This window comes from Eriocheir sinensis, chromosome 8, assembly GCF_024679095.1.
Source record: "Eriocheir sinensis breed Jianghai 21 chromosome 8, ASM2467909v1, whole genome shotgun sequence".
NCBI classification, from domain to species: domain Eukaryota; kingdom Metazoa; phylum Arthropoda; class Malacostraca; order Decapoda; family Varunidae; genus Eriocheir; species Eriocheir sinensis.
Window position 1 is genome coordinate 9,556,475 of NC_066516.1, and position 27,777 is coordinate 9,584,251.

General features: G+C 40.5%; 3 protein-coding genes across 5 annotated transcripts; 1 reads left to right on the forward strand and 2 right to left on the reverse strand.

The window, feature by feature from the left end:
* Positions 1-711: 711 nt before the first annotated feature.
* LOC126995473 (venom protease-like) lies at positions 712-9,547 on the reverse strand. Of its 2 annotated transcripts, none has more exons than XM_050855051.1 (9): positions 9,405-9,547; positions 6,314-6,466; positions 5,976-6,029; positions 5,359-5,462; positions 4,922-5,031; positions 3,664-3,832; positions 3,472-3,571; positions 2,886-3,052; positions 712-1,295 (listed from the first exon to the last, which is right to left on the reverse strand). In XM_050855051.1, the coding sequence occupies exons 1-9, from the start codon at positions 9,484-9,486 to the stop codon at positions 1,086-1,088; spliced, it is 1,149 nt and encodes a 382-aa protein (XP_050711008.1). In that variant the 5' UTR covers positions 9,487-9,547; the 3' UTR covers positions 712-1,085. The 2 variants fall into 2 exon arrangements, with proteins under 2 accessions (XP_050711008.1, XP_050711009.1); XM_050855052.1 differs by having other exon boundaries at positions 1,148-1,295; positions 2,903-3,052.
* On the forward strand, positions 9,473-14,571 carry LOC126995475 (uncharacterized). 2 transcript variants are annotated; one of them, XM_050855055.1, is made up of 2 exons: positions 9,473-9,620; positions 13,394-14,571. In XM_050855055.1, exon 2 carries the CDS (start codon positions 13,404-13,406, stop codon positions 14,268-14,270), a length of 867 nt encoding a protein of 288 aa, XP_050711012.1. In that variant the 5' UTR covers positions 9,473-9,620; positions 13,394-13,403; the 3' UTR covers positions 14,271-14,571. The 2 variants fall into 2 exon arrangements, with proteins under 2 accessions (XP_050711012.1, XP_050711011.1); XM_050855054.1 differs by lacking the exon at positions 9,473-9,620 and adding an exon at positions 10,660-10,793.
* A 2,083-nt stretch (positions 14,572-16,654) lies between these two features.
* On the reverse strand, positions 16,655-27,777 carry LOC126995474 (uncharacterized). Its single transcript, XM_050855053.1, has 5 exons — positions 27,570-27,777; positions 25,609-25,711; positions 25,333-25,417; positions 24,445-24,605; positions 16,655-23,233 (listed from the first exon to the last, which is right to left on the reverse strand). Exons 3-5 carry the CDS (start codon positions 25,415-25,417, stop codon positions 22,514-22,516), a joined length of 966 nt encoding a protein of 321 aa, XP_050711010.1. The 5' UTR covers positions 25,609-25,711; positions 27,570-27,777; the 3' UTR covers positions 16,655-22,513.

A 27,777-nucleotide genomic window follows, 5' to 3' on the forward strand; every position in this document is an offset into this window, starting at 1 on the left:
ACTGGACCGCGTAATCAAGGTGAGGTCTAACTAGAGCTAAGTAAAGTTTGAGGATAACCTCAACCCTCCTATTGCTTACGCTCCTTGAGATGAAACCGAGTACCCTGTTTGCAAGATTTTTAGCCAGAATGCATTGGGGTTTTATATATATATATATATATATATATATATATATATATATATATATATATATATATATATATATATATATATATATATATATATATATTAGTGAAAATCTGCAAGAGAATGAAAAGGAATTATTCATCATTAACGAAAGAGTAGGAAGAACCCTAACAGATGGACAACCAAAATAACCGAGTGGCAACTCAGAAAATATAGGCGTCATGGCAGACAGAGAATGGAGTGATGAATGAGAGCATTTTCCCGAGCAGGATGACGCATAATAACAGACAGAGCGAGGTGGAGAACGTTCGGAAAGACCTTTGTCCTGCAGTAGACTATTGATTGAAAAAGTCGATGATGGCGACACGCAGATGAACAATTAATGAAATTATTCATCATGCATTGAACACAATTATAATCATCATCATCATCAGTGACCCTATTCCTGTGAGGCAAATTTGACCCTCTGACCCTTGTGGCCTGTGTTCTAGGCAAAAAACAGTCACGGTGTGTGTGTGGGGGGGGGGGGGAGCGGCCTCCCTGACCAGAATCCTTTGACCGCTTCTTATGACATATACTGGACTGTGGAGGTAAAGATTTTTAATTCTTAATTACAGATTAAATAACTACACACAATAAGTGAATAATCAAAGAAATTTATAAATAAATACAAAATTGTAATAAAATATATGTAACCACAATTTAAAGCCTAATATGGCAACATATCTTGCCACAATCAAGGAGCTCTTGAAATAGTTGATTGCACCGCGTGGCTGGCAGAAAATACTAGAGTTGATCAAATTGTGAGCTCGAGGCGTAAGTCAAGTTTATTAGAATAATTACCTTGAGTAACTACCCAGTTATTAAAATGTGTGTTTGTGTGTGTGTGTGTGTGTGTGTGTGTGTGTGTGTGTGTGTGTGTGTAGCCGTAGGCAGATAAGTATATCACTGCATCCTTCTTATCGCCTGGCAGGCGCCGCTGTCGTTGTCGCTCCGTCCTGCGCCTGGGGCCAGATGGTGTCCTTGATCCACTGCATGTGTTCCCGCTGCCGCAGGTTGGTGTGAACGCCGGGGTAAAGTGGGTGTCCGCAGCCATGTCCGCGGGAGATAGCGCCCGCCAGCAGATACACTCCACCCTCCTTGTACACCAGCGGCCCACCGGAGTCACCCTGCAGACATCCGAGCAGAAGGGTGAGGTGAGATGCAGGTCAAAGGGGCATGATCGAGGTAAACAAGACTCACTTGCTCTAAAAGGAAAATCATATTTCCTAGTCACTGTTCACCGACTGTTGGTGTTGGTTACATACTCGCCTCTACTATACTACAACACTCAGTCCCCTACAGGGCATTGGAGCAACTAGTTAAGGCGGTAGACGCCTGCACCAGAGCAGAGGATGCTTACAGTCTCTGGGTAGAATCAGGCCGACTTTGGAAATTGACCCTGGCAACGCACAATGATATAATATATATATATATATATATATATATATATATATATATATATATATATATATATATATATATATATATATATATATATATATATATATATATATATATATATATATATATATATATATATATATATATATATATATATATATATATATATATATATATATATATATATATATATATGAATCTGTCCAATGAAAGTAACTTGACTGTATTGCTAGAACTGAATAATATCAAATGGGACGTCATAGGTCTCGGTTAAGTTAGCAAGATGGATCCAATGTAGCAGAATATTTTGAAACGCTAGAATATCTAGAGATGGCGTTGTGTGTATGCGCCGATGGCCAAAGAGATGTCAGGTGCACATGTCACAAGTCCTCCACTTAAAGGTAAATTTGGGTGCATACGCTATGTCTGCGCTCTGCTACAGTGTTCGTCCCCATTGTATTAGCCCTTTGAGCCTGTGGTGGGAATTAAGAACCAATTAACGCGGGACACGGGACACTGTGAACCCCAGGATTGCCGCAGTTTACCTTTCCCAGGTTTCCACAGGTACCCATTTATCGACCAGCCTCTATATAAAAATAAACCATAAGCATCCCGAGTCCTGGACGTCGCCCTTATCAGCCACCGTCTGGGCCACACGACGCTCTCCTCTTACAGGGCCGCCTTTGTTCAAAGGCCCTGTCCCCTTTTCAAGGGTAAATCTTAAAAGCAAGCAAGCAAGCTCTCCGCACGCCTGCACCACCTAGCGCCTCATTCGCCCCGCATTGTCCGTGGTACAGGGACGCCGAGAAGACCAGAGACCACTTTTTCCTCCTGTATCCACGCTGCCACTCTCACCGAGTATTCCTACAAAGCAGACCCTAGCCCTGAATGAGTCAACCTTCGACCTTTCGATTAATGAATATAAAATTAAGAAATTTTACATAATCGTTGAGAAGAACTCTCTGGGGAAGATTCCAGAGAAGTACATTGGTTGGGGACGGCCATCTTTCTTGCTTACGTCTGAGCCATTTGCTGATCATCCTACGAGCTGATCCCCGTCTAGACGAAGAGCACAAGCGAGATAGACCATTTGATCAGCAAAAAATCGACGCTTGGCAAGCAACGAGCGAAGAAAATGTGTACAGTAATGCCAGCCTTAATCTGTTTTTTCCTCTTATGTACTGCTTGTTAATTTCAGCTGTTTCTTCATATCCATCTTAACCCGAGGAGTATACGTTAATAATCATCATTTCATGTATCAAGGATTTCCTACAAAGATAAAACAATGGTGGTGGGGCAGACACACAGCAGCTCACCTGACAAGCGGACTTACCTCCGTCCGGGTGGCCCAGACAGAGGAAGGAATCGTCGATGCCTCGAGGGTAGTTGATGTAACTCAGCAGGGTGCTGTACGACTCGTCGCACGTCTGCGATGGGAACAGAGTCATGTTCAACTCCATCAGCACCGGACTCCGCATGCCGCCTGGGGGGATGTACGTATATGTTAGGCTGGTCTAAGGGGAAGCTTACTTCGGGCTTACTTTTCTTCTTTACAAAAAGACAGACATTATCTTGGACTACGTTGTGTACCTGAGGTGTGTGCGGTGGTTGTGGTGTGAGATTGGGAAATGTAGTGTGCATGTTGTGCAGAGTGGGTTTGAGAGGCTGTAGGTGCTATGGATGTGTGTGGGCTGCATATCAAGTCTGAGGTGTGTGACTGCATGTCCATGTGGCATGTGGGGAACAGAGGCGGGGCTGTGAGGATCAGTAGGTGGTACGGGGTGCGTGTGACAAGGGACGCATGTGGAGCCTGTGGTGTGTGGCGGTAGGAGGCGTGGGAGAGGGTTGCGTGTAGTGCATGTGGTGTGTGGATTCAGCATGTGCATGTGGGTAAATACTCACCGAACTGCGTGTCGCCCCATCCGGTGTAGGTGAGGTCCCGGCCGATCAAGTCCCGTAGCATCTCACTTCCCCAGGGCAGGCAGACGGGCATGATTGTGTCCTGTTCACGGGGAAAGGATGGAGGTTTCACACACACACACACACACACACTCTCTCTCTCTCTCTCCCTCGCCCCCTCCTTCGTCAACACACCCTAGGAGGCACCGGGTGGGCCAGCCTGAGGAGGGCCAGGTCGTTATAGTTCTCGCTGTTCACATGATTGGGATGGAACACGACATCGGCGATCTCGATGTCATGGTGGAGAGCCCCGTCGTCAGGGTCAGAGAAATCGTGCTCATCCAGACGGACCACGTTGAATAATCTGAAAGGGAATACATTTAGTTCATATTTTTAAACGTATCAGATTCCCATTACGACTACTTTCCGAGACTATAGAGAAGGTTAACCGGGTTTTCTTGGGTGCTTTTCCAGTTCAAGGTGTGGAAGTTGAGTAAAATTATCGCCAGGATCACTAAACAGTCCACTGAAATCCCATGAACTTCTACGATAGGCTCTTCAAACAGGCGAACAGAGGCGCCGATAAGTTTAAGAATACGGACTAAAGACTCAGGGATGGCTTTGCCTGGTCTGTGGGTAAAAGCTTCAAAGCATTACTCAGACGCTCAGAAAGATGGAGAAGAATAGGGAAAATACGAGTGATCTTGCAAGGGGTGATCGTCAAGCGTTCGTCCACGAGTCAAAGATTGTGAAGGAATAGTCAATCACCCCTCCATGCGTTAACCCTTCGTGTTGGGAGAGCGTGAGCACTTTCATGAGGCAGTACTTGCGTTCAACTATATCACAAGGGAAAAGGATACAATGGCGGGTAATATGAAAATGTTTCCCTTGTTATGTTGGTGTACAAGTCACCCCTCGCCGAACGACCACAGCCACTCTGTTCAGGAGTGGTGCTGCTTGCCATGCAGAGACCTTGTGGCATGGCAGCGCGAGAAAGAAAGAGCTTTTCATGAGTGTAGTGGCTCAGCAACTCTTTGGCGTGTGCATATGCACATTTGTAGATGACTCGTAGTCTGCTTGTAAGGATTAAAACGTATATCTCACTGAAGATGACATGAAGTATGCGCACTTACAGAAAACCTTGCTATTTTGAATAAATACATAAAAAGAAGCAATAAAGCTGGACATTTAAATAAATAAAAGGTAGACGGGTAAAATATCCTACATTAGATGAGAGAGAGAGAGAGAGAGAGAGAGAGAGAGAGAGAGAGAGAGAGAGAGAGAGAGAGAGAGAGAGAGAGAGAGAGAGAGAGTGTGTGTGTGTGTGTGTGTGTGTGTGTGTGTGTGTGTGTGTGTGTGTGTGTGTGTGTGTGTGTGTGTGTGTGTGTGTGTGTGTGTGTGTGTGTGTGTGTGTGTGTGTGTGTGTGTGTGTGTGTGTGTGTTTCATGCTTACTCGCTGAAGAAGCAGTGGAGGGCAGTGAGCACCCACTGGGGGTGAACAAGACTGCCCACGCAACGCCACTGTGCGTTCTGGCCGTTCTCGTCACGAATCCCCACCAGTGCCTGCAACACAAATGTACATGTTACTGCTACGTTATGGAGCAGCCGCCCACTCCGTTATTCTCTCCACTATAGCCACCATCACTGCCCACTGTTATCCAGACCGCTATAACTGCCTTCATTCGGCACCATCAGGATACAGCTACTGCCGTAACCCTCAACACCACAACCTCTACCTATTTACCATCATCATTTATTGTTTGCCATGATAGAGGCAATGTTCTACCAGCCCTTTAAGTTGATTTCAGTCTCCCTGGAAGTGTTTGCATCATAAGTTAAGAAAAATTACTTTCAGGCCACAGACAATGAGCATCGGACGTGAGTACCTACCACCCAGGGCCAAGAAGTGGTGGGCGAGACAGCCACGCCACCAAGAGACCGCGCCGCCCGAGGATGGTCAGGCGGAGGGGAACGACTCGCCAGGTGCCCACATTCTGGGGGAGATGACAAGAGTTCCTCTTCGTACCACCACTATTGTTATATTCAAAATTACTCTGAATACTGTGGGGGCATGTCCTCATCCTCCCCTTTCGAAAACATTCATGTCTTGGGAAGGAGAAAAGAGCAACGAAGAAAGGCTGTGTCAGAGTTTACCATGAATGAAGATGCTGACTTACTCTTGCTTTTGGAATTCGGACATATAAGAGATAAGCTGGAGTAGAAGATCTTGTGCAACGAAACTGCAGAAGGGGTAGGGGCATACAGCTACCCAGTTCAGAAGAGTAATTAGTATGAAAACATCGATAAAAGATGGAATAGGAAGCAACAATGTGTCGGAATTTGAAAGGTAAGTGTGTGTGTGTGTGTGTGTGTGTGTGTGTGTGAGAGAGAGAGAGAGAGAGAGAGAGAGAGAGAGAGAGAGAGAGAGAGAGAGAGAGAGAGAGAGAGAGAGAGAGAGAGAGAGAGAGAGAGAGAGATTTTCATTTGTATAAACTAGAGAAACTCACCGAAATCAATGACAGGGGACGAGACGGTATTCGATCCTGAAGTATTCTCTGGTTCTGTGATGGGTAAAAATGCGCTAGAGATACGATCACTTTTTACTGGAATAATACACACACAAAAAAACGCACTCTCAAAACACACACACACACACACACACACACACACACACACACACACACACACACACACACACACACACACACACACACAATGATATTTAACTGAAATGGAGTAGAGTCATGAAACAGCTTCCCAAAAAACATTTACTATATTTACACAGTCACAAAAATAATCATAGTAATATCCAAATAATAGGCAGCGCTGAAACACACTCCCTCACCTTGCGGCTTGGCGGGGCAACAAACGTAGAGGGTCTGGTCCTGGAGGCCACATATCTTGGCCACCGAAAGACTGAGATGACACTCGTCGGCGGGGAGGCAGCGTCCGACGGTGCAATCTTCTTCCCTCACCCCCGGAAACACTATCGCTGAGTCTGTAGGGGGATGTGAAGTGGTGGAGGCGCGTGGAGGGACAGACGGCGGGGAGATGTGTGAGAAGGAGGGGGTGTGGCTGTAAGAAGTAGGGATGTGGGAAGGGAGGCGTGGTGGGGGAGATGCTGTAATAAGGAGGGGGATGGGAAGGGAGGTGTAGGGGGGAGATTGTATAATAGAGAGGGATGTGGGAATAGAGGTGTGCTGGAGAGGAGCTGTGATAGTGAGGGGGAGGGGAAGGGAGGTGTTGTGGAGGAACATGCTGTGATAGGGAGGGTGATGGGAAGGGAGATGTGGAGGAGAAGGTGTGGTAAGGAGGGGCCTGGGAAGGGAAGAAGGCTGGGGAGGGGTGTGAGGAGGGTAGTGGGAAGGGAGGTGTGGTGGGGAGATGTTGCGATAAAAGGGTGATGGGGAGAACCTCATCGTATCTAACCTTACTTCGTGCACGGCGAACTAATAATAGACTTCAATGAGACAGATGGTACGATTCTTCGCTTCCCTATAAATATTTCGAGGCGCCAAGTATTTTTAACCAATGCTAAGACTGGCAGGATACACTGATTATACATCTCTCGCATTATTCACTCTTCACCTTTACTTATACGGCTTCTTTTTCACATTCACCTTTTCCTCACTGGTCTCCCTTCACTGCCATCACACACCAACCACATTTTATCCTTTTCTCGCACTGAATTATCCGGCTTTCTCTCTGGACACCTAATATTACTCTGTCTTCATGTCTGCTAGCATGTTTGGGAAGGAGACAGACAGATGGGCGATAAGAAATTGAGGGGAGGGTGGTGAGGAGACAGTTGAGAAGGAATGCAGGGAGAGAGGGTTTGAATAATGAGAAGGTACTGCGATAAGCTCATGGAGAGGGATGGGATGGCATTGGATGGATAGTGGGGAGAAGGGGTGGGGTAGCATAAATAAAAACCCACAGTGGCAGACGATAGAGTTATATTTTTAACCAAACAATTTCGGTGGACACTGCCATCATCTTCAGTGGTGTAAAGGAAGATGGTGGCAGTGTCCACCGAAACTGTTTGGTTAAAAATATAACTCTATCGTCTGCCAGTGTGGGTGTTTATTTATACATCAAGAAATCTCGTCAGTGTGATTAGCCCCTCTACGTTGGGGTAGCATGTGAAGGGATGGGTGGTGGGGAGAAGGGTAAGAATATGGAGGGGTACGAGGCGAGGAGAAAGCTGAGAGGGGTGCGAAGGGAAGGTGCTGGGAGGTGTAGCTATTCTTGACATACACACAGGACTCAGTTATGTAATTTACGCTTAGCTAAGAAAAAAATAATAATAACACCACTGGCCTAACGGAAATGTGTATAGGATACCCGAGTAAAACTTCAACGTGTCTGTTTCAGCCCAATCTAACATAACACAGTTAATGTACATCAATATCATAACCTGTTGAAAAAAAAAAAATTGGGTAAAACGGTGAGCATGACCCCGTCCACTCTTTATAAGGGCAGCCAGTAAGTTCAGCGTGCAGTGCGCCATCCTCTGCCTCAGTATAATAAAAGCTCTATGAAATACCTATGGAACTTCGGCAATGCATTTCTTCTGTAGCTGCGATGGAGGCTAGCATTGTTGCATAATAATGTATGGCTGCCATTGAAAACATCCATGAAATACTAAGGCTGTATTCACACTAAACGAGTCGAGTCGAGTCGAGTCAAGTCGAGTCACAGAGTCTTGACTCTACATGACTCGCCAGTCAAGGGAACATAATTTTCTAAGGAATTTTGCAGGAGCCATGCACATCAGGGGAGTCGAGTCGAGTCGAGTCATGTCGAGTAGCGTTGAGTCGAGTCACGCATGTGGCCAGACCCATTTTTTTCGTGAGTCATCGCGAGTCCACTGTGCAGTATGCAGCTTGAGGATTTGATATCTTTTTTTCGGGAGTGCCCTGCTCTATATGAGGTTCGGGTCTCGGCAGACATAACAGCGGGGAAAGATAATGACGTAATAGAACCCAGGAGATGAAGTATGTAAACTATGATGATTAGGGAACTTGTACTAAGGAAAAATAACTACCCATGACTCAATGTGGTGTGACAAATAAGAATAAAACTAATAATAACTGAAGACTAATAACTGAATAATAAAATTATGATTATTTAGATCAGGAAACAGTCTACAGATGACTATAAGCATCAAATTTGGGTCTCTTGGTGTTGTGTTCATGCACACATACTCTGCTCCTCTTCTTCTTCGGCGCCGAATCCACAACAAAGCATGTAGGACAGGGAGAGAATGTGTGTCCATACTCCCTGGCATAATTATGACAGGATACTGATAAATGTGACTCTTCTTGACTCTCACTGTGAGTGGAAATGAGTCAATCTGACTCGAGTCAAATGACTCTGAACACTCGACTCGACTCGACTCGTTTGGTGTGAATTAAGCCAGCCTAGAAAAAATATATATATTTTGACATTATGTAAGTTAGCCCGCGTGCATGGCGAGCCAAATGCGGTGAAAGTGTTTGGATTTTGATAAGGTTCGTCTTCCAATTCCTTTACAATTACCTTGTCTGCACTGCCAATGATAACTACTGTGATTGGGTACTCTATGGTCTATGTACTACAGCTCTCGTCATGCCGGAGGTAGTATATAGGTATAGGGTAGCCTACCATATATAGGTGGTAGTCTAGCTTGACTTTCCCAACATACTATCAAACCTTCCGGCGCCCCAGCACACATGTTTCACACGCTTTTTGAAGGTTTTCGACATTTCCAGGGGTTCTTTAATGATCCTGGTGGTAATTTGACCCTTCTTCTATGCTGTTATCGTGAAAAAGCACTCATGAAAACCTGCTTGATCTCCCTTTGACCTTTGGAAATAGTTGATGTTGAGAGGTGGAAGCGTCTGAGACCGACCCTAACAGATGAACCTTCACCGACCTGCACCTTTGCTACTCACTCTGCCCTGTGGTGACGGTGATGGTGACGGCCGCCAGCACCAGCAGGAGACATGCACAGTTATGAGGTGGACACACAGCCATTTGCCACACTAGAGTTGGAGCTCTCACCAGAGGATGTTCTGCTGAGATTTGATGTACACTAGCCTATATACGTAGCCTCCTTGGTTCCACCCGTGTGAGGCAAGAGGACAACAGGATGGAGACGGGCTTTACAGGTGAGGGACTTCCCACTGACACATCCAGCAGAATCGATCCTCGGTCAATGCTGGACTGAGTACCGTTTACCGTTTACCGTTAATGCATGAGTTTCCAGGCCCCGGTCCGCCGTCGTATTAGCGCTCCACAGGGCCGCCAACATTATAACAGCAATATTAGCACCGAAAGTTATCCTCAATCCTCATGTTTGTAAAGTCGTAGGATTTAGTGAATAAGTGAGTTTTCAGCGCTTTCTTGAAGATTGCCAGACATCCACTATTCTTAACATCCCCGACAAACGCTTAATTAATTGTCCCATGGGATGTTTCTTGAACTATATACATGTAGTAAAATGAGTTGAATGCTAGAGCACCGGTTTTTGGATTAAAGAAAAATGATAATTAGTTGCATAAGTTTAAGCTGCGCGTGGTCGCGGTGCTCATCTCCGTCTCATATTGGTCAATGAGCTTGTGGAGGGCATGTGCGGCATCCGAGTTACCATATATGTAGAATGCATGTGTGTTCATATATTTCAAAAACATTGGCAATTCTCCTGCATTAGCTCACAGCTCTTCAGCGATCCTTGCCGGGTTAGTCCGAAGGTTGCTCTTGGAGGTGGTGCACGTGTGTGTTTGGTGCTCCTTCTGTTGTTGATGTTATTCTTTTTTTCGGTGCAGCACGCCCCACGTTAGTGTTTTTGTACTATGTGCATGACACCCCACTTTATGATATGCTGGGGTGCATACCACCCCAGGTATGTGTTTTTGGTACCTGTTTCTTTAAAGAAATTTTTTTTATTTAATTTGAATTTTTATCTCGAATTTTTGGGAAAACTTGAAATTTCAGTATTTTTCCATTATTTTTTTTTAGACCAGAAGAATTTAGTGAGTCAAGTAACTTTAACAACCAAAATGAAGAGGAAGGAGGCTAATTTCAATTTTCAAAAATACAATTGTTTGAAAGGAAACGTGTTTTTTCTCGATCCGAAAATGGGGTTAGCTACACCCCAGGTTTGTGTATGTGTGACAAAAACTGAAGGTTTGCGTTCCCGGGTTAATTGAGTAATGTTCTTCCCGCTGTTGTGGCGGGTGGTGCGGGTGTTCTGTGACTTTGGGTAACGTAAACACTGGGCGGGGCCGCGGCGGGGAGGGTCGGTGTGGCCAGGCTGAGATAAGGCGCTGCGGCAGAACACGGTGAGTTATTCAGTCAACCCTCCCCTGATAGAAATTAGTACGTAACATATGATCATACTAACGCGATTGGCTCTCCAGACAGTCCATGTATGAGTGGGGAGACGCAGGGAGCCTGAGTCAGGATGGCAATATGTGGGACTTTGGAGGAATTCAGTCATAAAATATAAGTACATGGTACAGACAGTACTTATGAAAGTAAATGGAAAGTTGAAATTTTTCTATTGACAAGCTAGGTTCCTAGATCAAAATATTAAAAAACTTCTATGTTCAGCATTAATTCAGCCACATATTTATTATGCCTGCACAGCATGGTATTCAGGACATTAGAAAATACAAGAAACAGCTTCAAACTTCACAGAATAAGATCATTAGATTTATTTTAGGTTTAGAACAAAGAGCTCATATTGGAAGAACAGAATTAGAAAAGGTGAATGCTGACCGTAGAAGACAGAGTAAAAAACCTGAAATTAAATCAGGCCTATAATATATTTAATAATAATGCACCATCTTATCTCAGTGAAAACTTCCAAAGAATGAATGACCAGTCAGCTAGAACTACTAGAAGTGAATATAATTAATGTAAGCCAAGAGTTCAAGGAGGAGCAAAACACTCTTTTGCACAGCTATCAGAGTGGAACTCATTACCCAATAATATCAAATGTATAAATTCAATATCCAGGTTTAAAGCTGTTGTGATAAAGCATCTAACTGACCAGGGAAGAAATAGAGAACAAAATTATTTTGTATTTTACTAGCAGTAGCTATAGGGTCTTAGGATAAAAGTTAAAAGTAACCTTAGTTATGTATTTTAGATTTAATGATTAGTGAGTCATGCCCCGTTTCTGTATATTTTGTTGTCTGTACATTTTTAATCATATAAGTATATTGTATTTGTGGCATAATATTGTAACTTTTATAATACTGTACTGGGACCTGCTACCTACTCTACTTAGACTACTGTCTTGCCTACAAATGGGGACCCCACAGGAAATAAGTTGGACAACTTTAGTGGGTTATCCTTGTATGAGTTTGCATGTTGTCACTGTTTTGCCTTATCAGTCACAAAATGTAACCACTTACTAAATAAAATCAGTCAATCAAACACTGAGAGGTAATTGTGTAGAATCACTCCGCGCCTCCAAAAGATATTTTTCTTCCGTTAAATAAATCCAACAACCTCCTACAGGGGGGGAGATCTTTGCCCCTCCTTGAGCTCTCATCAGTCTAACTAAACTTAGCTAACCTGATGATGGGGGGGCTTCATCCCCCACTCACCTCCCCCATTATCCTAATCAATACTTTTTTTACTTCCACCTTTATTTCATGATTCAGGGATGTGTCCTGTTCCGGAGCCATAATAGAGCAGCAAAATATCGTCTTTTGGAGGCTCATCTTTTGGACCCCGTCAGCTAGGGCAATATTCTGATCATTCATACATTCAAAAAGCTTAAGATGTAGACAAATAAATTTAAAGAAGTACGTAACATCAACTAAAGGTAAATTTACTAGACTGTGGCAGTAGCAACCGCAGCACTTCATGTGATATACTGAAAAGTTATCATGATTACGAGTAGCATGTTTCAAGAGACAAAATGTTTCTGGGTAAAGGAGAATGCTTTCTCACATATAGAAGACAGCTAGCTACAAAAACTCCAGAGCAAACTTTGCAATAGCTTCCTTTTATATTGGTGAGAGTTTACTATCCTTTGCGACTATAAGTTAACAACAAGTTCACATATTGCAGGGCCAGGTTACTAATTCAGCACCAATATGTTACTATCTGATAGTTTAACATGTGGTTTCATTAGTTTGTGAATTAAACCCTAAGGTCAAGAAGGCCGATGAAGGGGTCAAGGCAGCCACAGTTATTTGTTGTTATTTGTTTTGTTATTTGTTTAGTTGTTATTTGTTCTAATAGCAGGGCTCCTCAGCAATTTCTGCAATAAATTCACTGTCTACTATCTCCATGTGAAAAGGCATTATATTTTACTCAGAAAGGAGTAATGTATGAAGTAAACCACTTAAATCTACTTAATCATCCCCAGAACCACCAGTACCCCATGAGTATAAGCCCTGCATATTTGCAAAAACAATAATAATGATTAAATGATCACATCACATCACATTTCCCATTTTGTTAACTGGGGCATATGCACACACCCAAACATTCCTCACAATACCTATTTTATCTGTAATCCATATTAACCTCAACTCACACCATCTGGTTTGTACATTTTAATCCCACCCATACTTGCAGGGAGGCCAATACTTTGTACCCTTCCTCCTCTCTCCCTTTTCTATTACGTACTGTCCATACTACTCCTTCCCTTCTACATCTTCCCGCACCCTCTCTGCAACATCACTTTCACACTTCCCAACACCACATTCTCTCACGTGTGTTTCATCAACACCTAATGTATTGCCCGAATTTCACTTCATTATTTCTTCACTCAACCTCTGCATGTCACAAAAGTTACAAAACTCACAAGAAATTAATCTTGATTGGGAAAGGATTTTATGACTAGTTTGGTTAGATTAAAGTGACAAAAAAATAATCATAGTAAGACACATGAATTATGTAGCATGTATTTTCTTTACAGGCCACAAGTCATGGATAAAACTGTAGGGGCTGTGTCAGCTGCAGCAATTATAACCACGGGTGTTGCTGCGTGGGCGCTTTACAAGTTCCTTGAAACAAGACAGAAATTGAAGCAGTATGTTGCAAAATATGATGATGCTAGGGAAGTTCAGAGACAGTTGGTTCATCATTATGGTGATCTAAAAGATTTGCCTCTTCTAAAAGAAGTAATACCACCGGAAGCAGAAGGTTATCATTCAAGGCTCTCACATTTTTGCAGTGAAGTGTGCCAGAGGCATGGAGTGCCCAGAGGGCGTGTGCTGGATGTTGGTTGTGGGCCAGGAGGGTTGTCATTTCACCTTAGTAGTCACTTTCAGAAAGTGGTGGGCACTGATATTAGTTACCCAATGATTGCAGCTGGACAGCAACTCAAACAATTTGCAGAATTTGGAGCTCCCTTTAGTAGTGAAGGAGGCAATCATATATCTTTTATACGAGTCAGAGTTCCTGATTCCGCTGTGAGGGAGAGGGTTGTATTTTGGGATGAGGATGCCTCTGCTCTCTTCTACACAAGTGGTAAATTCAACTGTATTATTGTATCTAATACAATCACAGATATGGAAGATCCAAAGACATTCCTTGAAACAATTGCAAACTACACTGAAACTAATGGGGTGTTGATTATTTCTGATGTTTACAATTGGTTGAATGGCCCAGAAGAACTTTTAGGAGGTGAGGGTGAATGCTTGACCTGGTCTACAGTGAACAAAATCTTAGAAAAAGAATGGACTTATGAGGAGGAGACTAACATACCATTTTATGTTCCAAGATGTAAGCGTCTTGCTCTAGTTGGTAATACTCATGTCAGTGTCTGGAAAAGAAAGCCTGAAGAGATTTAGGTTGAAGTTCAGGTGGTTTCAAAGCCAAATAAAATTCTTACTAATTTTTCATCATCATGCTAATGGTGTTGGGGCTGCTATAAAAACCCCAGTGTTGAAGTGAAGGTATTTTAGTATATGCATTTATATGAAAACTGCTTTTATGGTGACTAGTAAAGAATGTATTAACTTCTATGATGATTCAGTATGTCAAATGCATTTCAAATGCATTAAAATCCAAATGCATGAAAAGCATATTTAAGAGCTTCATATTTACATTAAATGAAAATAAAAATAGACATGCATGTCCTGAATGCTTAAAGATTTATGTGTTCATCAACATACTGAAAAATATTTATAAGCAAGTCAAGTGGCACTGATTTTTAATAAAAAAAAAAAACTATTTTTTGCCTTATTGACCTTTTAAAGTTATTTTAATTTCAGCCCTGTGGGACATTAGGCTTCCTTGTGTTGATCCCACAGTCTTTGCTAGCATAAGTGAACACTTTGCTAACTTTTTTTAAATGTAGCTTCTCATAAATAAGAAAGCTTAATGTGATTCCAATGTGACTTCTGTGCATTTTGTTCCTGCAAGTGAACTTAAAAGGACTTCTAACAAGCCATCCCTGCAGATAGAGTGGTACATCCATATTCAAACAATCCATCCCAGAAAGCCATTTGAATATCAAATTGTTCATATATGGCTGATTTTTTCCAATAGGATATGTAATATAAATTGGATTAATCCATTCCAAGCTCCCAAAAAGTGCTCTGTATTGAAAAAAGTGAAAATATTGATAATTTAACCACTATAACATATGTCCCTGCCTAAAACTATAAATGAAACTGTAAAAACAATAAGTACATGCCATAAAGGAAAATTTAACTGCACTTTACCACTTCATTCTTTATTTGTGCCATGATTGCTTACTTTCCCTGAAAAATAAAATAAAAACTACCTTAAAATAACAAAGAATTTTTTTGAAAAGTCATGCAGCTTCAGCGAGGTATGTTTACCACTCACCACATGGAAAGAAACTGACAGCATTATGCATTGTTCGTCCATGCAGCCACGCTGTGTCACCTTTGTTTTGATTTGGATATAGGAGCAAAGTTTGACTATAGGGGCAACTTTTTCTTGAAAAAGTTGTTTGGAAATTGGGTCAGGTGTTCAGATATAGAGGTTCCACTGTACTTGAATGCATGGCTGCTAAGGAGAGACCCAGTGTGTGCTCATAGAAACATGGCCAGTTAGAAATTAATGTTCTGCCAAATTACTACAGTTTTGTTTAAATAAAGTTCAGTCTTGGATTGGGTGCATACTCAGAGAAGTGGGAGCTCAATATTTTACATGTCTGAAAATTAAAATATGAAAACATGTTCAATGACTCAATATTTTTAAACTATTCATTCATCTCACATATTTCCCTTTCCACTACCTTCCTGCCCTCAAGGAGATCTCCCTAATTTAGTTTTTGACTTTTAATGACATTCCAGCCGGGGACAAGAGGGCACAGACCCTTTGTTTCAGAGATCATGGTCCATACTTTTTGTTTTTCATTTTCATTCATCTTCTCTCCATACTCCATATTTTCCATCTTTAAACAGGGTCTTTCCTTCCTGATATCCTTTAATATCCATTTTTACTTCCTTTCCTATGCTGCTCCCTTTCCTTTCTCTTAATCACATCTCTTCTGTATCTTATTATCCTTTCTCCCAGTATATCCTGCTTTTTTTTTTATCTATCTACCACTTCTATCCTATTCAATCCTTTGTCATACTACAACCTATATTGCCTTCTTTTTCTATCACTGACTTCTCCAGATGCATTTCAATATAGTCACATAGGATTCATCATTCCTTTGTCTCACCTGTCCAGTTGTGCCTTCCAGTGGATTCCTAACTTTAAGTTCTGTAAAAGTTAGCCCAACTTGCCTGAGTGCAGCAGAACTGAATCCCATAATTTCAATTCAAAGATAATTGTGTTCTGGGATAAACATTTGATACACAAGCAAAATTTTAGCAATTTATTTAAGTCATTTTATTATTTTTAACTATTGTTAAAACAAGATCCAAAGAAACTGAGGATCAGAGTGAATTCATTGGTGGAATGAGGAAAATATGTGGGCAGGCAAAAGACTGGTTAGAAATCAGCATGAATTCACTGCAGAGACAGATATGTATGATGTGGGAGGAGTTACGATTTGTAAAGGGTAACAGGCAAAACTTGTGGAAGACATGCAAGGCAGTGACAGGAGAAGGGGTAAGATGGCAGTGGGAAAACACTACACTGAGAAGTAAATGGTGATGGTGAACAAATGGAAACTACAAGAGAAATACACCTCATTCTGATTAAAAATGAAATAACTTAAATAAATGTGAAACAGGGAAATGTAAAAAGAAGCTTTGCAAAAATTATATTTTATTAGAGGAAAAGGAAAGTCTTTCTGTGTTTAACAACATATAAATATGATATGCTTAAACTATTTTATGGAAAAATCTAAACATGGGAAAGGGACATGAATATGCACTTAGTATATTACAAACTAGAATACATGCTTTAGGAACATTTCACATTTTTAATTTGATTTAAGCCAATAAGTGACAATGACTTCCTGCTGACTGTAGTTTGGAGGTGAAAGCCTATATATTATTATTTATCACACAGTCATCTCATATTTCTAGAATTTCCTGATGTATAAACTAAGGTCTACTTATAAATGAATGAGAAGTAAAACCACTTGTTGTAACTCTGAGTGAGGGTTAGTTATTACATTTTCTAAGTTTATAATGTTTATTTTCATAATCATTTGCAATAATGAAGACTGAAAAGTGGATCAAGGTTACAAATGAACCCAGCTGTTATTCACTAGTTTTAGGTATTAAAAATACAATTCTTACATAAAATTCACCGTAAAATAACAGAAAAAGTAACAATTAACCACCATTCAATCAATCTACTAGTATTGAATTAGCTTACAAGTAGCTTCATAACAATAAAAAAAAAGTTAGTGCTTATTCTGTAAGAATAAGATAATATGATTCTGCTGAGGCATGTTGATGCTCAACAGTACGTATGTATTATGACAAGAGGCCAGCGAGAACAGTAGGTTGTACGAGATAGCTTTAAGTACAGCCATACAAACAGCTTCCCTATGCATTGTCATATCTATCTGTACTCAATCAGCAATCTGTCAGCTTTAAGCAACTTGACTAAAATCCTAGGAAACAAGATCTTCAGCTGCATATTAACTATGATTCAAGGATTTGAGCATGGAATATTACCTTTGTCTGCAAATGTAAAAAACCTAATGCCTTCTAGCACCAAAGCTAATAATGAAATAACCATATTTCCTCTTGTATTGCACACATTGTTGTTTTGAAAGTGAGAAAAGGATAAAGACAAATGTGTATTTGACTCATATGAAGACTACTACTAATGTCAGTGACTTTAAATAACATTCTGATTCTATCAATAATGTGCAGGGCACAAGAGTTGGTGCATAACATGCATATAAAAGTAAAATTAAAGCTTCCAACAAATACAGATCTCTTACCTAATAATATATAAACAATGTACAGTTTGACAATATAAGCTAAAGTATAAGAAATCTGAATAAAAGTGTCCCACAACTGAGCCAAGTATGACGACAGGTTCGTCCATGACCATGCACCCTCAGCGCTGCCTCTGCCTCTTTGTGTTTGTGCATGCAGATTCAGCCAGAACAAATCAGTATTACCTAACTAAGCTGATCATAATCACTCTTAGCCTGGAATCTCCTTATTCAGCATTATCAAATATATCCTTATAGACTGATGATTTTACCAAGAAATGAATATAATCATCAATGAAATTTGTGTAGGTGAGTGAACAAGTAAACTGCATGAAGACAGGCCTGTGTTTAACCTTGGTGCATAACTATTTCATCACCAATTATGGGTCATTTTCTCTATTGGTTTTTTTTAAGTCACTGGCAGTAAGGTGCATATCTTATGAGCAGTCACATTACAGCTCTTGTTATGTAAAACTCATTTTTAACTCACACAGCTTGACTAGGTGAGACACAATATTTGCGAGGAAATACTGTACATGTTGAATAAAATATCAGACCAAACTATACAATGCTTCTTTCATACACCTGCACACAATAAAGTCTATTCAGCAGTGCAGTCCATGGCATCCAAGCAAAAGCCACCAGTATAATAGAGAGTCAGTTTCAAGCTAAAAGTTATAGAAGAGAAAGGAATATATGAAACAGCCTGTTGCAACATTTTGACCATTATAAACTGAAATCATAATTCAAGATTAGTGAAAACAAGAGAAGCTGCAGAGCACTATAGTTTGAAGCACCACAAATCAAAATAGCACTTGACATTTCAAACAGTGACTTACAGTCAAGAAAATATAACTACATAGGTACAATTCTTGTCATTTTTTATGCTCTTCCCATCCCTTATTCTACAATTATAATGTTATTTTTCATCCATAGTGCAGATTAAGAAACAAATATTCATTCTGCATAAAAGCTGCATTTCACACCAAGAAGTATGGGAAGTGCTTTTGCTCTACATTGCTGTGACTTGCTGCTACATATAATCCACCTGTTGCCCTATTTGTGCTTCCGAGGCAAATTCTTCTGGAGTTTAGTGTTGATCATTGCCTTTTTGTAAATAAGTGTTATCTGACCTCACTGTTTATGAGAGTTACAACCCAGAATGACATTACAAATGGCAAATTTCTTTCTACAGTTATATTGTGTTACATTCTTAGACCACCATAATCCATATATATTTGATTAATAAATTGTTTATATTTTGGCCTTTTAGTTTCAAAACCATCACTTACATCTTGAGACTTATTGGGCCAAGGATGTTTTGGAAACAAGTTTCTGGAAAACTGATGGACTGAATTCTTTGACTGACAAAGAAGTTACTATTCTCAGCAGCTGTGGCTCACTCTCCCCAACACACCCTGCCCAGGCTGTTGTGTATAACTTCAACCCCAGGGTGAAAGTGAGGCAAGCAATACTGCTCTTTTGCCAAGTGTTTTCTTTCCCTTCTAGTCCTTTGCCTTCTTGCAAACACCAGAGAGAAAGGCAAAGTTTTTATTATTACTTAACTAACTGTCCGCAAAGGGAACAACAATACGAAAAGAACAAAAAGAGGAGGAGCAGATGTAGACCAGTAGATAATGGCAGGGAGAGTGAGGTCCACTTTGCCTGCCAAACATTCCATCCCATCCATGCTGTCTGCCCTGCATGCGTGATGCATTGCCACTTCCTTAATCGTATACAGCAAAACTGGGGCCCCAACTGTTGAAATGAAGTGACTGACAGAAAATTAGAAAGTGGCAACTGAAGTTGGGTGATCATTGCTGTCTTTGCAAAACCATCCCCAGAGCAGAAATGAGGCAAGCTACACACTGGTCTTTTGCCAAGTTCATCCTCCACATTTTCTTGTTCCTAGCTCTCTTGCAAACACTAAGGGGTGAAGCAAAGCCTTCATTGCCACTTGACCTCTTATTATGGAAACATAATGAGACTGCAAAGTTGAAAACAAAAAGGGGAGGAGCAATAAAATGATGAGGAGTGAGTGAGGTCAACTCTGCCTGCTGGGAGGGTTGCAGAACCATGAGCTGGATTGGTTTGTCATCCTTGGTGCTTTGTTTCACCATGGCTTGTGTCTGGTGCTGCAGATGTTTTTGCAACTTTATCTAGCCATTTCTATGAAAAATTGGCCATAATGCCACCACCTTTAAATCTTTATCTGAGACTTTGCCTCAGAATGCTTAAATAGATGGCTGATGTGAGCTAACATCTCAAAATCAACTTCTCATTTCAACTGAATGAGCCACAATATCACTGCCTTCATAAGAAAAAAAGTACATACACTCTGGAGTCCCACCACCTGCTTGCCTTGGCCCATCAAGCCATTACTGAGACTGGCTGCATGGGGCAGCAGGGCCCAGGAAAAAGAGCATGGGTGGGGACACTCATGTGTTTTATCTTCGTAGCTGTGCCACTTCTGAATCTTTTACTAGCATCCCTAGTTAAATTATCATGTTTCCTTTTTTTTTAATTTCAATATGGTGAGTTTGGTTGGATGTACAACTTATTACTGTACTTATCAAAGAAACTCGTATGAATAAGTAATTTGCAGTAGTATGATATGTTCAGGTTCACAGAGCATTGAAAAGAAAATGGCAAACTGCATCAAGCCATATATGCTGCATATCCTGTTTCTCATACACCATCTGACCAACTGTTTATAGTTGCCCCTGGATCCTATCTAATTATTTCTTAACTCTTGTAAAGTGCGAGGTCATTTTAATTCATAATTCAATGCATATATTGGATATGGAAGAGATTGTGTGTATGTCCTTATGGTGCAGTCACACATTATGCAGTGCCCACAACTTTGTTAAATGCTAGTTTAAACATTTTTATTTCCAGCTTACCTAACACCTGTGACATGATCATGTTCAGAACTTTCTCTGTTGCATGTGATCATTTGTTTTTACTACTCATGGAATATAAAGCAATATAAACAAACAGCAGTCAGACTCCAGGCTCACTTGCCTTCATGTCCTATTGCAGGTAGGCAAGTCACCTTCATGATCCAGGAATGCTTGGATATGTTACCCAATTGCATAGAAGTGGCAGAGTAGCAAACAGTGGGTACCAACAGTAAATATAACAATATTAAATAAATTTAGAGATTTTGATTATTAATGTATATGAAATAAACTGAGGTAGCCAATCATTTTGTGGGATATTCTTTAAGAAATTTTAAGGTCCCAAAGCATACAAATCCTCTGAAATGTTGGATACACTATTACAAAGAAAACACTTGCAATTCACACCATATTCTTAAAATGCCTTAAACAACCACCTGGATAACAATAATTTGATTTCATCAAATCGTACAGCAGACCATCAATTTAACACAATTTTTATTTAACATGAGACTTGAGTTTTCTGTACAAGACAACTATCTTCAATTGAGAACAAATAATTTTGGGACATAACAAATAAAACATTCCTGCCAGTGAGGAGGGTCAGTAAAACATAAAAATGAGAAACACTGAAAATGTAAAATAAATACAATAAAATGTGGAATGACGCTAACAAGCGTGCAGCAAGCAATACTGATTTCCACTTGGCTCCTGATTTGCTTAGTGCAAGAGTAACAAGGCTGCAGACCCATCAGCTCAGTGAATGATTCTTTCCTGGCCCCATGTTGGCTAAGGGCAAAATCAGCATGGCTACTCATTGGTTGTGTCAAACTGTAGGTGGGTGAGTTCCTACTGGCTATTGGCTGCAGAGAAGGGTAATGTGACTGCTGACTGCCTGTGTCAGCATCTTGGTGAACCAAATGCAAGAAAATTTTTACACATTATTATTTGAATGTTTTTCAATCCTATTGACACATTCAGTAAATAGTCAAGGTAATACTGACCATGAATTAATTGTTGTCATGCATTTATAAGTCATGCTGATAGATGTAAACAGACCATTTCATGTTCTATAATCTTATCTACATCAAGTTTTTGAGCATTAGCATCAGCAGAATCATACAAAAACTTTTGTTTATTATAGGTGAGGGTAAGCACTTGTCTCCACAGTGGGTCTATGAAAGCCTTAAGGATAGTCATGGGCAGCTGGCAACTCTCCATTAAGGGGCAGGGCTGGTGTAGGCCGACCATACAGTACATAGCAGATTCTAGTTCTCAAAGAATCACTTCATTATTCCCTCATTTATTCATTCATTGCTGATTTTTTTCACATATTTGTGTCAATATATATATATATATATATATATATATATATATATATATATATATATATATATATATATATATATATATATATATATATATATATATATATATATATATATATATATATATATATATATATTTCATATTTAGTAATGTGTTTCTTTTGTCCCAAAATAACAAATCCCATTGAAATAATTTTCATTTTGTACAAAACTAATTTAGAACTAATTCCTTTGGTCCCTATCTCATGTCAGAGCCAGGGTATACAGTATCATTAGGCTATGGTGAGAGAGATGAATATTACGATAAAAAAATGGCCTACTTGATCGCTGTGCTTCTTAGTGGTGTAGTGAAATAAATTCCACTTTGATCACACTCCTTACCTATTTTATTTTAAGACCAGATATGAATTCAAATGGTGTGCCATATGTATAATAAAGCTTAAATATATTTTTGCATATAAATTAATAAATATTCTCAGACTCTATTTATCCATATTTACTGAAGGCAATGTTTGATCTGACAAAGAATGAGAGCTATCACTCTTTTGACACTTATCAATAGAATCACTACTTATTTTCCAAGCTTTCTCACCAGTCTCCTCTGTTTTAGCAGTATCACATAAAGTCTCTTGTGAAAGGCTTACTAGATTAGTTCTATTTTCTGCGCTCGTGGTATGTGCGATACTATTATTTGTGCTGGAAGTGTGACCTGCTCTATTATCTCCTCTGGTTGAATCAGCTGTTCCATCATCAATGTTTCCTTCCTGAGGTGTTATGGTGCTGCTATTATTGCTACTGCCAAATGTTGAGTGAGAGGCACATTGTGAGTAGGCAGGGGGGGAGGAGGATGTGTTCAATAATCTCTCAGATTCCATACAACCATCAGACTGCTGTGTTCTTGCATCTGGCTGCTGCTGTGAGCCTCCAACTGCACCTTCTGGTTGGCTCTCAGGTACTTGATGGGGAGCTAAAAAGTCCTGCAACCCACCTTCTGCATTAAGTTGTAGGGAGCCTGAGCGAGTGGCTGGATATGGTGGTAACATGGACATGGCCTCCTCATAGCTTGGTGGTTTCTCTGTCACCAAGAAGTAGTCTGGTGGCCTGGTCTGGGAGGCTGAGGTGCCTGGGGTACGGGAATGGGCTTGGCCACGTACCATAGGCACAGTGATTACATGAAGATCTCCTGCACCATCTGAACTGACCTTTAAAAGCCAAAGAGCAACAACACTGTAAAAAGCTGGTTATCATCTATCACAAGCACCTCACATTAGTGCATATGAACCACCACAATAAATCTATGTCCCTTCCATTGGTACTATCAATAGTTTTCCAACCAATATAGAAACAAATTACTGTCATATCTTAGATTTTGCTCTCTTACAACACAACTCACACAAATGTAACTTGTTGAGGGCACATGTTATAGCTTCACATGGCTGCAGTGCTCATCTCCGAAGCATTGGCTCTTGAGCCTGTTGCTGGTAATAACCCATTACCCCATGACACAGCTAGTGTGACATTTGGGTTACTACAGTTTATCTTTCCCAGGTTTCCCCAGTTACCCATTTATTGACCATCACCAAAGGGAGGATGTACAGTCCTACATCTAGTATTAATTCTTACAAGCTCCTCACACAAGCATGCAATTACATAGTTAATCATTTAAATGAAGCTGAAAATACTATGGAGAAGAGGCAGATGATTGTGTCTGTCACAAGCACATAGTGCTTATGTGAGTTGACATCTGAAAAGAGTGCTTTTGAGGTCCTGATTATGTAAATGAAAAAGCACTGTAAATTTATTTTCTTGAGTACTGCGGCTTAAATAATAATTCTTGCCTGTCCCTTACTATGCATTCCTGCTATTTTTTGGTACAAACAAATACCTATATGCACAGTAAAAGCTAACATATATGCCTGTTGTGCCATTATAATGCCTTATGGTGTTGCAATTGTACATATTTTGGAACCAAAAAATCCCCAAGTCAGGATTTTTTTTACTAAGAACCAAGGACTACAGTAATTTCTTACACAGTATTTGGTGCTATAGAAAGAGGTCGAATAACTTAAGGATACTATACAAGAAACTTCTGTAGTCTTTGGTGCTTTGTAGAAAACTAGGATACTTGGGGAGTTGCTCTACTGTATTGGTGGGATATCTATAATTACAAGGGGTCACAAAAAAAGTGAAATGTATTCCCATTTTTCTAATTGATCTCATTATTCATTAGCAATTTCATAATATGTGAGATCTTGACATAATGCAAACACTTCATTTCATAATAATCTGCTATACTACCTACAACTTACAACTTATCCAGTTATGATTATGCAACTCTGGCAAAAGTTAGCATAAAAACATTGCATCTAAAAATTTACACATTGTAGATTATAATAACACAAGGATGTCTCACCTCTTGGACGGCAGTAGTAGTAGTGGCTTGCGGGGATACGAACATCCAGCGACACATGGCAGCGATGATAAGGAAGGAGCCAATGATAACCAGGCCCACACCAAGGTAGCGCACAGGCTCTATGTATGCCTGAGCCACACCCAGCCAGTTGAGCAGAACACCTGTCACCAGGGAGATTCAGCTATACAGGTGTATTCTTTTACTGACCATCATTCTTACAGCCACAGGCAACCTTTGTGTCATTTTTACACAGGTGCATCATCTCATGAATTCTATCGAGTGATTAATTACAGGCAGCACAACAATGAATTTTATTGCTTGATGCCAATCACAATGAAACTATTAACCCCTTCACTCCAGCGACGCCGATGTCGGCGTCCAACGGGCGTCCAACGGCGTCACCGTATGGAAAGGGTTAGTCCTCTGTTAAACCTCTTAATCCTCTTCCATTTCCTCTTAATCCTCTTCTAAACCTCTTAACAGGAAATGGAAGAGGATTAAGAGGAATTTAGAGGAGGATTGAGAGGTTTAGAAGAGGATTAATCCTCTTCCATTTCCTCTTGACGCTTTCCATACTGTGACGCCGACATCTGCGTCATGGATGGAAAGGGTTAAGTTCCCTATGAATAAAAACTAACATGACATTCATGGACCTTCACACTTGAACCAAGGAAGGGTTTAAAGTTTAAAGAAATGTCTGTCACAATCCTTGGAAAGAGCTTGGGAAATTACATACCAAAATGATAAAACACCAATGATTGATATAGTAATAAAAATGCACCATATTAATCTGAACTTTAGTACAGATAATAGATACTTTGTTACTTGCATTCGCTATCAGAATTATTGCTGGTAAATTTATTATGCATGAATAACAAAATAACCCACCTATACATGAGAGTGCAATGCCATATCGGTATGCCTGATGAGTGAAATTGGGAAAATTTCCCAAACGTTGGACTTGAGAAGGCATCTGCAAAACAGGAAAAAATACAATAAGTAGTATTTATTTAAGTATGAAACATTGAAAAGTTATTGAATTGGACAATGCAAGGAAGAAATGATAAGACAGACAGAACCAGGCTGAAACTTTTTTACTGTGGCCATTTCCTTGATCAAATAAAAAATGAACAAGCGATAAATGAAGTTTGCTCTTGTGCTCACCTCAGAGGCACTGGTGGTTTGCCTGCTCGCCAGCAAGAGGTTGTTGCTGGCTGAGGCCGCAGTCACCTAAGTCTCCTTGCATGTGTTAAAAATCCTCATCATACTGAAATCATTAAAAAAGAACTTAATATTCTCAATCCTTCTGGACCATCAAATCAAATCCCTACACTCCTTGACTTGACTTTGACTTTCAAGGTTTTGTCTTAAAATTTTCATATATTCCACAAGCTAACTCAGTGAAAAGTCCAGTTAATTTAGGCATGAGTAATCTGTTAATGGTACTTGTGCATTGTACCTTCCAAGTGACCCTAAAAAGGCCTGAAGAAAAGGACCACACATACCCTACTGAAGGTCCATTCTAACTTAGTGATGAATATATTTATATTACCATATATAATATAATATTTCATATATATATATATATATATATATATATATATATATATATATATATATATATATATATATATATATATATATATATATATATATATAGTGTATATATATATATATATATATATATATATATATATATATATATATACCAGGTATAGATATATAGATAGATGGATAGATATTATATATCACTGGATACTCATGGAGACATGCTAAGTCATGACACATGACAAGTCTCTCAAGTTTCTTGAAATGAAACACAATAATGGTTACATCCCAATTCTTCTAAACCTGACATGAAGCTTGAATGTTGCAACAATAAGCCTGTGTAAGTGGTAAGGAACTATATGCACTCCAAAAAGACCCTGTAGTTCTGAAGGATCCTCTAACAAGTGGTTGGAGGATCCTCTCATCAGCTACCGCTCCAGCATTGCTATACTAAGTCTAGTGGTGTAGCTCTGGTCTCTGATACCAAAAACCTTCAATTCTCAACCTCTTGAACCTTGCAAAATACAGGAGAGAGTTGTTGATGTTCCTGATACCAGAACCATGGGGACCAACACATGACTTAAAAGCCAATTCTGTCAGTGCGAGTAGTAGCATTAAGGTCACCTAAAACAATCAAGTGTGTCCTAAGGGGGGCATTGGTCAAATATGTAGCCGAGTTTGGTGTAGAACAACTCCTCATCTTCAATTTCACTTATCAGTAAGAATGTACAAGAGATATGAAGTCCATGGTGTGTTTCATCCTCACTGTAATTATACACTCATCAAACAGAGTAATAACCTCAACCACAAATGACTGGAGATGACAATGGCTACCCAGGTACCATTGTTCTTACCAGACCAGTAGTAGGTGTGCCTCCGATTACTGATCTCACCACTGCCCGACCTCCTCATATCAGAGAACCCTACTATATCTACCTTCGCCCTTCTGAGCTCACTTAGTGGGTGAGGTAGCCAGTGATCCCCTGAGAGGCTCAGGACGTTCCAGGAGCCCATGTGCAAAACCCTTCAATAGTTAATACTGGACCTGGTTCTGTGGGTGGGCACCACTGATTAATTTCTATGGAAATACCCACTACATTGTGACTACAAGGAATGGTGAAGGGGTTATTTAATGTCAATATTAACACTTATGTTAGTGCTCATTAATATGCAATAAACACAAAACTAGACATAACTAGTAATAAAAAAATAATTAAATGGTAAAAGACTGTAAACTTGCCCCCCTGTCCCTGACAAGGCCAAGTTGATGCAAACGCCAAACACTCCTGCAGCAATGTTGACCCTCGCCTTCGCCTGCCACTCCCCCTACTTTTGGGGAGCTCCATCGAGTCCCATTTCATAGTCACGATACAGTTTACCGGACACAGATGGCATTAACATGAATACAAAGGGTGGGGCTGGGGTGGGAGTGGGGTCATGACAAGCCGTTGACGTGTAGTGCCCGCCAGTGTCACGATCAACACCCATACGTGACACTGCCTTGGAAAGCTGAACAATTTTCCTTGAGGACCTTAACAACCTGGGGACATTAACAGGTGACCGCGGCGGGCCTGTACCTTGCATGCGTGTGCCGTGCTGTGGCGAGGCAGGGGGTGCTGGCTCCCAGGGCCCCGCGGACGGCCTCAGCATAGTCAGCATTCCTTCCCCGAGGCTCCTCCCGTCACGTCGCCGCCGCCGCAGAAAACTCGCGTCTCGTGGCACACTCGACTATTCTGGAGCTCGGACTGCAGCAAGCAGCAGCAGCAGCGGTCTTCTCCCAACTCT

Coding starts and splice junctions, on each gene's coding strand:
- LOC126995475 (XM_050855055.1), top strand. CDS start 13,404: ATGGATAAAACTGTAGGGGCTGTGTCAGCTGCAGCAATTATAACCACG.
- LOC126995473 (XM_050855051.1), bottom strand. CDS start 9,486: ATGGCTGTGTGTCCACCTCATAACTGTGCATGTCTCCTGCTGGTGCTG. Junction 5,032..5,358: donor CCACTTCTTGGCCCTGGGTG/GTAGGTACTCAC, acceptor TTTGTGTTGCAG/GCACTGGTGGGGATTCGTGA. Junction 1,296..2,885: donor GAGGTAAGTCCGCTTGTCAG/GTGAGCTGCTGT, acceptor GGATGTCTGCAG/GGTGACTCCGGTGGGCCGCT.
- LOC126995474 (XM_050855053.1), bottom strand. CDS start 25,417: ATGCCTTCTCAAGTCCAACGTTTGGGAAATTTTCCCAATTTCACTCAT. Junction 24,606..25,332: donor CATTGCACTCTCATGTATAG/GTGGGTTATTTT, acceptor CCCTGGTGACAG/GTGTTCTGCTCAACTGGCTG. Junction 23,234..24,444: donor CTACTACTGCCGTCCAAGAG/GTGAGACATCCT, acceptor TGGCTTTTAAAG/GTCAGTTCAGATGGTGCAGG.